Here is a 13747-nt window from a genome sequence, read left to right as displayed (position 1 = left end):
AGAAGGGGACTTGAAACAATAGGTAATGTCTTATAGGATGAGACCACAGAGGACAACTGGACGTCTATACCCAATCCACAATCAAAGTTCTGTAAGTCCAAGCTGGAGTAATCAAAATTACTGATAACAGCTCTTTTTTGATCCACGCTTTAACTATTGGTGGCAGAACAGTTGGAGGAAATATGTAAGCAAGACGAAATTACCAGGGAGCTGCTACAGCATCTATAAACTCCGCATGTGGACTCCTAGATCTTGCAAACTATCTGGGAAGTTTGTTATTCAAACAAGAAGCCAAAAGGTCTATCTCTGATAGATCCCATTGATTTACAATCTGGTTAAAGACATCCAGATGAAGAGACCATTCCCCTGGATGAAGGAATTGGCAACTGAGATAAACTGCTTCCCAGTTGTTTAAACCTGGGATATGAACTGCAGAGATTTTTCTCTACCTAAGTCAAAAAATAATTCTGCTTTGATGATTGATATAGGCCACTGCTGTGACATTGACTGATAAAATATGCAGTTAAGTCCCTTCTTTTAGAAGAGGTGTGGTCTGAAGGGCCCTGAAGATAGCACAAGGTTCCAAGATATTTACTGGTAGCCTCGCCTCCTGAGAAGACCAAACTCCTTGTAATCTCCTTGAGCCCCCATACTGCACCCCAGCCTGAAAGACTTTTGTCTGTTGTGATTATTGCCCAAGTTGGATGGACAAAGGATGCCCCCAGAGAAATGGACTTGTGATCTATCCACCAAGATAAAGATTGCTTTAATGTGGAATCCAAAAGGATCCTTTTAGAAAGCTGAGAGTATTTATTGCACCTTAAAATAAGCATTCAAAGTTGAAGAGGTCTCAAGTGAAAACAAAGCAAATAGAATGGCATCTGGACCTAATACTTCCATGCATAGGGCTATTGTAGGGCTGGAAATTGACTGAAGTCTTGCATCTGATCTCCTTTGATCTCTTAAGAAAGTCTCATTTTTATTGAGTCTATAAAGACTCCTAGAAAAGGGACTCTGGTCTGAAGAGAAAGAGAACTCTTTGTATCAATGATTCTCCAGCCATGTTTGCTATGAGACAAAAAAAGACAGTTGGTATAATATCATCCAGGAGCCACCAAAATACCTTGAGCTTCGTTACAGACAAAATAGTTCCCAGAACCTTTGTAAAAATTCTGGGGACAGAAGCAAGGTCAAATAGTAAAGCAACACATTGAAAGAGTTTGTCTAGGAAGGCAAACATGAGGAGCTAGAGAAGGTCTTTGTGTATCGGAATATGAAGATAAGCATCCCTCAAATCTATCATAAGTATAAATTATATAAAAAGTATAAGCAGGGATAGAGGCGCCAATGGTGCAGGTAAATGGTGGTACAGATGGTAGTAATAGCCCAGTATACACAGGGTACTCACATTTATTGAAGGCACTCACTTGTACCTATAGAGACGGGCTGGATTTTAGCAGCAATCCAGCTGGCTGATCCAGGGTGAACTGGCTGGTTCGTGGGTGTTAGAGTGCAGATACTCTAAAGTAGCATAGCAAGGCAGTACCATATATAACACTGAGAGTGGGTTTATATAAAAAAATGGATTTATTTAAAACATATAAAAAGGTTTACCACTCATCATAGTGTTAAAAAAGTAATTGGTACATCAGGAATACATGCGACGCGTTTCTCAGTTAAAAACTGTTTCCTCAGGCATGTTTCTAAACAAATATTTACTCCTTATATAGGGCTATGCTACTAAACAACACCCACACCCCACCCCCAACAATTGGCATGACACAAACCAATCAGTATCCCTCATTCAAAATGGATCCACCCCTGTGGTGATGTGATCATATAAATACTTGGATAAGGATGTAATTACTTATAATATATATAGATGACCTTACTGCTTCTTAAATTGTGTGTATATGTATATAAATATTTCGTGGTGACATAGTGTTTTTGTGGCCAATATTTGATGGTTACGAATGTTCGTCAATTCTATGTTCTAATTGGATGTCCTAGCCGTCAATCATCGTGTATTACTAGGACCTGGGCTGCTTGCTTAGGATTCGTCTATGTAGCCGTCAATCAAAACTTGTTACTAGTAAGTGGAGCGTCCAATGGAAAGGCTAATATCGGGCGTGCCCCTACTTTGCTGTCATAAGTAGTACACTACAATAGACGCCCATCGAGGAAATATATTGGTTGCTCCATAGTGATTGTAGACAGTGTATCCCATTGGTTCTACTGCCGGATATTATATTGGAGCGGGGATCACTATTGGTCAGCGGGTAATGTAAACAAAGTGCCCTATTGGTCAGGACCCCGGGTAATATCGGTATCAAAAAGAGCGATCGCTCTACAAAGTGATGTTATTAGATCTGTGAATGGATATGAATAAGTATAAATATAAATAAAGGTAAACAATCTGTTGATCAATATTATTTAAACGGTGATGGTGTCAATAAATAGCGCTGTATATTTGCTCATTTAAATACATCCACTACATGAATAAATGTAAAAAGTGATGTATGTGTGAATACATTACGCAATAAATTTGCTCATTTTAGTGCATCCAAAACGTGGATGGATACGAAGTGGGTGAAATTAAAGTATAAGTGAAATTAAAGTGTAAGTGATAGGTGAACCTCATACTCATATATGTATAGCCACCATATAATTAATAAAACACCTGTAATAAGAATAGAATCTATGTGTTATAAGAACCCTAAGTGGGTTGTGCTAATGTAATTAAATCATACAAATGAAGATACTTATGTTCTATCTAAAACTGAAAAGGTGTGAATAAAAGTGATGATTCGTATATGAATATAGTGAACCTTTAGGAACCTATTGCTTGGTCTATCAAACATAAACACTGGTAAGTGTAAAGTATGTTAATATGATATATTTATCAGATCACGAGATAAACCCTATATCTCAAGTGTCCAGTCTATAGGTCATGAAGCATATTAATATGATACATTTATCCGATCTGAACACGAGATAAACCAAATGTCTCAGGTGTCCAGTTTGTGGATCATAGGGCTCATAAGTCTACTAAGATATACCCCTATATAGGGCGATCCCCCCTATAAAAGGGTGTCAGAACTAATTGTGGGTGCTACACTATTTTGGTCTTTATTGGGATACATGTAGACTAACCGTCAACCATAATGTTAAACAAAAGCCATAGAATCTATAACTTCATTTAGCCCTGTGGGGAAGAGTGTTTGGAATTTGAAAATCCAGTATGTTTCCCTTTGTCTCAGACGCGTGAATCTATTATAATGATGACTATTGGGAATACTCTCCAAAGGTGTAATACTGAATTGGCATTTGCCTGTCCTACTTTTAATGCAATAGTGCCTTGATACACTGTGTTTAGATGAATGTTTGATTATATTCCGTTTGTGTTCCCCCCACCTGAGGCGTATCTTCCTAGAGGTGCGTCCAATGTACTGGACCCCACATGCACAGGTATAAATTGCCTGTGCTGAACAAGCGGTAGAAAAGTCTGAATTGTTTTATATTTGAAAGTAGGAACCCTACGAAACTTGTTTAAAGTTTAAAACCAGAATAGGCCTGAAAGTTCCCTTTCTTGGGAACAATAAAAAGGTTAGAATAAAAACACCGGCATTGTCCTGACATAGGAACTGAAACTACCACTTTTATAAATTCTAGATCCTGAACACATAGAAAAAAGACTTGTGCCTGTACAGGGTACTATGGAATGTGGGACAGAAGAAACCTTCCTCCTGATTTGAAGCCTATTTTGTATCCATGAGAAAACTATGTTTAGAACCCAAAGATCTTGAACAGACTGAGACTGTTCCTTCTGCAAAATCTGCCCCTTACAGGAGGGTATTTGGATTAAGTGCTGCACTTTCAGGCTGACTTGAAAAAGAAAAAGGCTTTTTGTGACTGTCTGGCCTTGTTCCAGTTGAGATTGGACTTTCAGGAGGATCTAGAAGAAACTTGTTTTTGAGTAGAGGAGGATTTCTTTTGTTTCCTAGATTAAATGAACAAAACGAAAGGTACTAATTGCTCTGTTCTTTCCCTTGGAATTCTCGTCCAGAGGGAGAAAGCTCCTTTTTCTCCAGTCACTGTAAAGATTATGATGTCTAGACGAGTCCCAAACAAAATGTATCTTTGAAAAGGAAAAGATAGAAATCTAAATTTTTAAAACCCTGTCAGCTGACCATGACTTGAGCCACAAAACTCTTCTGGTCAAACTAATAAAGCCATATTTGTATAATTAATTCTAATTATGTCAACTATAGCATTACAGATAAAGGCATTTGCGGACCTTGGAAGTTTTAAACAGTTTTGAAATCTTCATCTATAGGATCTTCTGATATCTGATCACAAAGATTGCCATACCAATGTGACAAATCCCCTGCACCTCAAGCAATACTGATTGCTGGCTGGAGCATGTACCCTCCTGAAGAAATACTCTTCTGAAAAGAGACTTTAATTTTCTAACCAAAAGGATTTTAAATATGTACTATCCTCAAAGGAATAGTAGTATGTTTTGTTACAGCATTTCAAAGTTCTATATTAAAAATCAGAAGGGGAAACATACTCTTGAATGCTGAGAATAAAATAAAAAGAAGACCAGATTTAGACCACTCTTTGGGAATTTTCTTAGTAGTCGTCTCTGGAACAGGAAACAACTTCTGAAGCTTTAAAAGAAAGATTTGAAAATCAAATAAAATTTTATGATGGATTTTTTTCTCTGAAGGCCTTAAGATTTGTACTTCTAAGGTACATAAAAAAAACTCCTTTAATAGAGTACTAAGATGTTCAAGGATGAACATAAAAACAGGAGGATTCTGTATATTGATCAGCAACCCCTGATCATCTGAAACAAATTCACCTTTAGAAGATAGATCTGAGGTAAAAAAAAATCTAAGCCTGAAAGAAACTGTCTAGCTGATCTAACTCTTAGAGATTCATAATGTCTAGGGAAAACAACTGGATGTTGTTTGTCAGAGACTCATTTGTCCTTATTTGGAGACGACAAGGCACAGCACAAACGAAGGGATGACAGATTATTTTACAGGCAAGAGTAGCACTATACTGATTAGCATTCATAAGGCAATCCATAAAAGAGCTGCAAAGCTGAGCTGGAAGTAACAGATATAAGATTGCAAAATATACACTTAAGTTTAAGAAAACAAGTGGATCTACCTACTAAAAGAGAAACATAAAAGTATTGTTATTGTGGACAGTTCCAGAATGCTCCAAAATGGAAGTATCTACAGACATAAAAATATACCCACAATATAGTATTGTGTAACATAATATAATTGGAGACACAATAAGAGAATATAGAATCAGGGATTTAAACAAAAAATCCAATAATTTAATTAGAGCAATTAGGGAACAGAACAGAGATTTTCACAGTGAAAAAATAAATAAAAACAAGTAGCAATGGTGGTTTATATATAGCATAAGTATTAGAAGTTCTAGGGGGGAAAAAACTATGCTTAAAACTATATAACTACATTAGGCATGATGTCAGGCATGCGAGTCGGTAGTGCGGGGGGGGGGAATATATAAAATGAAAAGAGCCAGCGCTCACTAAATGAGCGTGCTAGAAACTGAAAAACAGCAAAATAAAAAGTGACTGTTTAACATTTCATTGTCAGGTGCACAATAAAAAAATTCTGAGAGAATCTCTAATGCTCCCAAATGTTCTCCATGCTATTACTAGACTAAAATGTATTAAGTCTAGAGAAAATGTACCTGCTAGAAGCCTGCGGGTTCTTTGAGTAATTGAAAATGTCCTCGCTAACCTGAAGATGCACCCAATCCACTGTTCTTACCAGCTGCAGAAATAACTGCTTCCAGTAGAGAGCCCATCCAGCGCTGAGCCCATTACAACAGAGAATCTAATAGTGGAGTATTTCGACTACCCAACACGAGGAGGCTACTGCAACACCTGCAGCAGGCTTGGGAGTGATTATGTCACTACCCAATACTCCAAGCTCCCCTCTATCTCTCTGTAGCAGCTCTCTCGGTGGGGGAAAATGGGCCTCAAATCAGTCTGAGGACCCCTCTCAGCAAAGAATCTGAAGCACCTTAATTCTTCACCTTCCTCCTTGGAGGTAAAGTTAAGAATAGTATACCAGATAGGTGGAAGGGAGAAGAACTCTTGGAGTTTTGTAAATCTTTGCCTCCTTCTAGTGGTCAGGAGTTGAATCCCAGGAGTAATGGCTCATGGACTCTCACCACCTTCTGAAAGAAAGATTGATCACAATTTGACAATGGAAACAAATTGAAAATGTTTTAAAATTGTATTCTGTGTCTGAATCATGAAAGTTTAATTATGACTTTAGTGTTCTTTGAAACAATGGCATTAATGTATGTTTTTGCCACTGAATATCCTGGGTTTTAATTGTAAAAAATGTGTATGTGTATGCGCACATGATGTGTGTGTAGTGTTTATGTATTGAAGTTTTCCTGTTTTTTTTATTATATTAAATATACAGTATGTCCTTTAGTGAATTTGATATTTCCTTCCTCCTCAGCTAACCAAGTTCTTTCTTTGACCTAATAGTCATTTCTAAAGAGACTAGTCTTAAAGTCTGTATACATGAGCCAAAATGTGTCTAAGTCCCCCCCTCCCTCCCTCATTTACCCACCTCTCCTTCCAAGAACCCCTTGGATCCCCCCTCCCTCCTTCCCCCTTCCTGTCGCTGTCAACATTTTTTTTCTGCAGCGTAGCGGTCCTACCTTCTCCTGCCCCCCTCCAGCGATGGTCCACCCACCTGCCTCCCTCCTAACCCTCCCACGCTACCAACTTGTCTATATGCGGCACTGTTCCTTAAGGCCTCTTGCCCTTTCTCGCGCAGTCGGACACACGCGCAGTCTGTCACTGATCGCGGTACACCGATCCTTACGGCGAGGTATGTTTGTCTCACGCTACAGTCTCTACTGTGAATGACTGCATCGAACAAACATACATGGTTTTTTATAATATAGGATTATTTGTTGAAGGAAAGCTTTTTTGCAGTATGATTTTTGTAGCATGAGCTTCAAAACGTTCTATCAAGACATGGAAATGGAAATGGAAATGTAAATTTTCTTGGCTGTCAGGTTATCGCTGTTACAGAATAGCTTCATACCTGCTTGTGTCACCTCAGTTTCCCCTCACTAACAGTGGAATGGCAGGGCTCCTGCATACACATCATCATGTGATCACTGCTCCACCTCTCTCTTTCTCTAAAATGGGTGCTAAAACACTTTGACTTCTACAAATTGCCACCGCCACACATGAAAAACAGCATTCCAATCACAGTATGTGCATAGTATAAATATGTGTATTCATGTGTATTTAGGTATTTATATGTGTAAATACAGTAATATCATTTTGTATTCATTTTTAATGTGTTTTCAATAGAAATACTTTAAATTCCTATGTTCTTCCATTAGAAAAAAAATATATATTTTTAAATATTTATTTTCATATGTATCTGTAGTTACAATACATATGTTTCTATTTCTATCTACCTCTTTATATATCCATATAGATTTATAAGTATAGATATATAATATATATACAGTATATATACTGTATATATATATATATATATATACATACATATATTTAAAATAAAAATAAAATTTTCTTCTATGAAGAATATAGGAAGTTGAAACATTCTTAATGCACCTTCAGGTTTTAGTTGATTAACTAATAGATTTCTTTTTTAACACACCCCTAGAAATCTATGGGGAGAAGAAATTAGCGAGGTTGCAATATCCGAAGTTCTGAAGTTAGCACGCCTCTTTCTTTCACTCACGAGTTAATCATTTTTTACTTTGAGGGCAGTTAGCGATAGGAGGAAAGAAATTTAGCATGCTACTTGTCATCTGGCCCAAAAGTGGCCCCAGATTGACCCAGCTTGCAAGTGCCTGAACGACCTTTATTTTTGGATTCTAAATAGATGAATAAATACACATGAAAAAGATGCCATTACAGTACCTACTGAATGCAATAAAGACTTTGTACATAGTGGCTAAATATTTACTTGTGATGTTTCAAGGAAAATAATCCCTTTCTTCAGCCAATTTACTGAACAATAAACAACACTGTGCATTTATAGTTTAACAATCACTCAACCCCTCCCAATGATGTGTATGTGATGGTGTGAAATAGCACACCCTAATATGTTTTTCCATAACAGTGGTCACCTGACTCACTTCTGTCTGTAGTGTTGCTAGAATATCGCTAAATAAAACATTGTATTCATATGAATGAAAGCAAATAACTATAATAAAAAAGCACCTCCTTCTGGAGCTCGAAGAGTTAGTGATGTTGTAGGTCCTCTTCCCCAATATGTATAGGGAGTGACAGCAAAATCAAACTCGGCATAAGGTTCCAAATCCACCACTTCATAGAACGTATCAGGGTAGTCCTCAGGAGTAAGGCAGATGTCCTCAACTGCACCAACCTAAAACTCCAGAGGGTTTACACAGTTAAAAGATCATTCAATACAGTAGAATTGCAAAATTTACACATGCATAATAAAAAGACAATGATTTAACACCTAGGGGCCGATTTACCGATGTCTGGCAGACATGATACGCTGTAGCGTATCATGTCCGCGAGAGATCGCTGAATGGTGAACTGCTTGTGCAATGCCGCTCCCTGTAGATTTGCGGCCAATTGGCCGCTAGCAGGGGGTGTCAATCAGCCCAATCGTATGAGATCGGGCCGATTGATGTCCACAGCCTCAGAGGCAGCGGACCAGTTAAGGAGCAGAGGTCTTAAGACCCCTGCTTCATAACTGCTGAAGGCTCACGCGGAAAAAGGTGCATCAAGGGCCATTCGGCCCTTGATAAATCGGCCCCCTACTCTGAATTTCAAATAAGCAGTAGATTTTTTTTCTGACAAATTTATTTTTTCTCCCATTTGCCATCCCCTTGTATTATGTGACAGACATCAGCCAATCACAAACTAGTATACGTATACCCTGTGAGCTTGTGCACATGCTCAGTAGGATCTTGTTACCCAGAAAGTGTGCATATAAAAATACTGTTAAAAAAGTAACGGCTAGATTTGGAGTTTTGTCGGTAACGACCCGAAAAACTAACGCCCGCGTTTTACTGGCCGCACCATAAAAATAACTCTGGTATCGAGAGTCCACATAAAGGCTGCGTTAGGCTCCAAAAAAGGAGCGTAGAGCATTTTTAACGCAGCTTCAACTCTCAATACCAGAGTTGCTTACGGACGCGGCCAGCCTCAAAAACGTGCTTGTGCACGATTCTCCCATAGGAAACAATGGGGCTGTTTGAGCTGAAAAAAAACCTAACACCTGCAAAAAAGCCGCGTTCAGCTCCTAACGCAGCCCCATTGTTTGCTATGCGGTAACCCTTCCGACGTCTGCACTTAACACCCTAACATGTACCCCGAGTCTAAACACCCCTAACCTTACACTTATTAACCCCTAATCTGCCGTCCCCGCTATCGCTGACCCCTGCATATTATTTTTAACCCCTAATCTGCCGCTCCGTAAACCGCCGCTACTTACATTATCCTTATGTACCCCTAATCTGCTGCCCCTAACACCGCCGACCCCTATATTATATTTATTAACCCCTAATCTGCCCCCCACAACGTCGCCTCCACCTGCCTACACTTATTAACCCCTAATCTGCCGACCGGACCGCACCGCTATTATAATAAAGTTATTAACCCCTAATCCGCCTCACTAACCCTATCATAAATAGTATTAACCCCTAATCTGCCCTCCCTAACATCGCCGACACCTAACTTCAAACATTAACCCCTAATCTGCCAACCGGAGCTAACCGCTATTCTAATAAATGTATTAACCCCTAAAGCTAAGTCTAACCCTAATACTAACACCCCCCTAAGTTAAATATAATTGAAATCTAACGAAATTAATTAACTCTTATTAAATAAATTATTCCTATTTAAAGCTAAATACTTACCTGTAAAATAAATCCTAATATAGCTACAATATAAATTATAATTATATTATAGCTATTTTAGGATTTATATTTATTTTACAGGTAACTTTGTATTTATTTTAACCAGGTACAATAGCTATTAAATAGTTAAGAACTATTTAATAGCTAAAATAGTTAAAATAATTACAAATTTACCTGTAAAAGAAATCCTAACCTAAGTTACAATTAAACCTAACACTATACTATCAATAAATTAAATAAATAAACTACCTACAATTACCTACAATTAACCTAACACTACACTATCAATAAATTAATTAAATACAATTCCTACAAATAAATACAATTAAATAAACTAGCTAAAGTACAAAAAATAAAAAAGAACTAAGTTACAAAAAATAAAAAAATATTTACAAACATAAGAAAAATATTACAACAATTTTAAACTAATTACACCTACTCTAAGCCCCCTAATAAAATAACAAAGCCCCCCAAAATAAAAAAATGCCCTACCCTATTCTAAATTACTACAGTTCAAAGCTCTTTTACCTTACCAGCCCTGAACAGGGCCCTTTGCGGGGCATGCCCCAAGAAGTTCAGCTCTTTTGCCTGTAAAAAAAAAAATACAATACCCAAGCCCCCCAACATTACAACCCACCACCCACATACCCCTAATCTAACCCAAACCCCCCTTAAATAAACCTAACACTAAGCCCCTGAAGATCATCCTACCTTGCCTTCACCATACCAGGTTCACCGATCGGTCCAGAAGAGCTCCTCCGATGTCCTGATCCAAGCCCAAGCGGGGGGCTGAAGAGGTCCATGATCCGGCTGAAGTCTTCATCCAAGCGGGGCAGAAGAGTTCTTCCATCCGATTGAAGTCTTCATCCAAGAGGCATCCATCCGGAGCGAAGCGGCAGCATCCTGAAGACCTCCACCGCGGAACATCCATCCTGGCCGACGACTGAACGACGAATGACGGTTCCTTTAAATGACGTCATCCAAGATGGCGTCCCTCGAATTCCGATTGGCTGATAGGATTCTATCAGCCAATCGGAATTAAGGTAGGAATATTCTGATTGGCTGATGGAATCAGCCAATCAGAATCAAGTTCAATCCGATTGGCTGATCCAATCAGCCAATCAGATTGAGCTTGCATTCTATTGGCTGTTCCGATCAGCCAATAGAATGCGAGCTCAATCTGATTGGCTGATTGGATCAGCCAATCGGATTGAACTTGATTCTGATTGGCTGATTCCATCAGCCAATCAGAATATTCCTACCTTAATTCCGATTGGCTGATAGAATCCTATCAGCCAATCGGAATTCGAGGGACGCCATCTTGGATGACGTCCCTTAAAGGAACCGTCATTCTGCAGTTGGACGTCGCCGGAAGAAGATGGGTCCGCGGTGGAGGTCTTCAGGATGGAGCCAGTCGTCATCGGATGAAGATAGAAGATGCCGCTTGGATCAAGATGGTTGCCGGTCCGGATCGCCTCTTCTTCCCGGATAGGATGAAGACTTTGGAGCCTCTTCTGGACCTCTTCAGGCACCGGATGATGGATCGCCAACCCCCGCTTGGGTTGGATGAAGATTTTGGAGCCAGGACGGATCGGTGATACCTGGTGAGGTGAAGACAAGGTAGGATGATCTTCAGGGGCTTAGTGTTAGGTTTATTTAAGGGGGGTTTGGGTTAGATTAGGGGTATGTGGGTGGTGGGTTGTAATGTTGGGGGGCTTGGGTATTGTATTTTTTTTTTACAGGCAAAAGAGCTGAACTTCTTGGGGCATGCCCCGCAAAGGGCCCTGTTCAGGGCTGGTAAGGTAAAAGAGCTTTTAACTTTAGTAATTTAGAATAGGGTAGGGCATTTTTTATTTTGGGGGGCTTTGTTGTTTTATTAGGGGGCTTAGAGTAGGTGTAATTAGTTTAAAATTGTTGTAATATTTTTCTTATGTTTGTAGATATTTTTTTATTTTTTGTAACTTAGTTCTTTTTTATTTTTTGTACTTTAGCAAGTTTATTTAATTGTATTTATTTGTAGGAATTGTATTTAATTAATTTATTGATAGTGTAGTGTTAGGTTAATTGTAGGTAATTGTAGGTAGTTTATTTAATTAATTTATTGATAGTATAGTGTTAGTTTTAATTGTAACTTAGTTTAGGATTTCTTTTACAGGTAAATTTGTAATTATTTTAACTATTTTAGCTATTAAATAGTTCTTAACTATTTAATAGCTATTGTACCTGGTTAAAATAAATACAAAGTTACCTGTAAAATAAATATAAATCCTAAAATAGCTATAATATAAATATAATTTATATTGTAGCTATATTAGGATTTATTTTACAGGTAAGTATTTAGCTTTAAATAGGAATAATTTATTTAATAAGAGTTAATTTATTTCGTTAGATTTAAATTATATTTAACTTAGGGGGGTGTTAGTGTTAGGGTTAGACTTAGCTTTAGGGGTTAATACATTTATTAGAATAGAGGTGAGCTCCGGTCGGCAGATTAGGGGTTAATAATTGAAGTTAGGTGTTGGCGATGTTAGGGAGGGCAGATTAGGGGTTAATACTATTATTATAGTAGCGCTCAGGTCCGCTCGGCAGATTAGGGGTTAATAAGTGTAGGTAGCTGGCGGCGACGTTGTGGGGGGCAGATTAGGGGTTAATAAATATAATACAGGGGTCGGAGGTGTTAGGGGCAGCAGATTAGGGGTACATAAGGATAACGTAGGTGGCGGTCGGCAGATTAGGGGTTAAAAAAATTTAATCGAGTGTCGGCGATGTGGGGGGGCCTCGGTTTAGGGGTACATAGGTAGTTTATGGGTGTTAGTGTACTTTAGAGTACAGTAGTTAAGAGCTTTATGAACCGGCGTTAGCCCAGAAAGCTCCTAACTACTGACTTTTTTCCTGCGGCTGGAGTTTTGTCGTTAGATGTCTAACGCTCACTTCAGAAACGACTCTAAATACCGGAGTTAGGAAGATCCCATTGAAAAGATAGGATACGCAATTGGCGTAAGGGGATCTGCGGTATGGAAAAGTCGCGGCTGAAAAGTGAGCGTTAGACCCTATTTTGAGTGACTCTAAATACCGGCGGTAGCCTAAAACCAGCGTTAGGAGCCTCTAACGCTGGTTTTCACGGCTACCGCCAAACTCCAAATCTAGGTCTAAGTAAATTAGAAAGTGTCTTAAAACGGCTGCTCTTTCTGAATCATACAAACTTATTTTGACTTGTGTCCCTTTAACCACACATCTAGTAACAATTGGATGTAAAATTGTTTGTTGATGTTTGGGCCGGATCTTGTATTATCTTGCTGCACATTTTAAGTGTGTTTGTTGAATGTGTCACAGAAATAGTGTGTACACTCTCTGTTTTGCTTTTCCTCTGTTAAATAGACATAAAACTTAAAGCAGAATTCCCTATAATGCGTTTGTGTATAGTAAAAATGTTACATTTCCCCAAGAGGTTTAAATGCATTTTCCAGAATCCAGACTTCAGCAGCCTAACCAGGCAACAATTTATTATTACTTTATGTATTAGTGCTAGCGTTCATTTATGTATGTCCTTAATTGGCCTCAAGAGATAAACATCTTGGGCCCCATTTAACAATGCATGGACAGACAAGGTTCGCTTCTGCAAACCTGTCCGTCTGGGATCACAGCAAGCGGGCAGCAATTTGCTGCCGGCATTTAACACTGCACAAACATCTGCTTGTGCAATGCCGCCCCCTGCCCATGCTAGGCTAATGGCGAGTGAGTAGGGACTTTTAATCCCCTTAGAGTGAACTTGTCCGGGGTAATTTTAGTTCGCCAG

At 38.7% G+C, this 13747-nt stretch overlaps 1 protein-coding gene across 1 annotated transcript in view; it reads right to left on the bottom strand.

Moving 5' to 3' along the window:
- ROS1 (ROS proto-oncogene 1, receptor tyrosine kinase) overlaps nt 1–13747 on the bottom strand; it is a 474496-nt gene that overhangs the window by 285728 nt on the left and 175021 nt on the right. The window contains exon 19 of the mRNA XM_053712162.1: nt 8282–8447. Within this exon, the coding sequence (XP_053568137.1) occupies nt 8282–8447 (166 nt within the window). The remainder of the gene's footprint in view (nt 1–8281; nt 8448–13747) is intronic.

Source organism: Bombina bombina, chromosome 4, assembly GCF_027579735.1.
Source record: "Bombina bombina isolate aBomBom1 chromosome 4, aBomBom1.pri, whole genome shotgun sequence".
Taxonomy (NCBI): Eukaryota; Metazoa; Chordata; class Amphibia; order Anura; family Bombinatoridae; genus Bombina; species Bombina bombina.
Note: the sequence above shows the minus strand (reverse complement) of the source record. Positions and strands in the feature narration are given on the sequence as shown.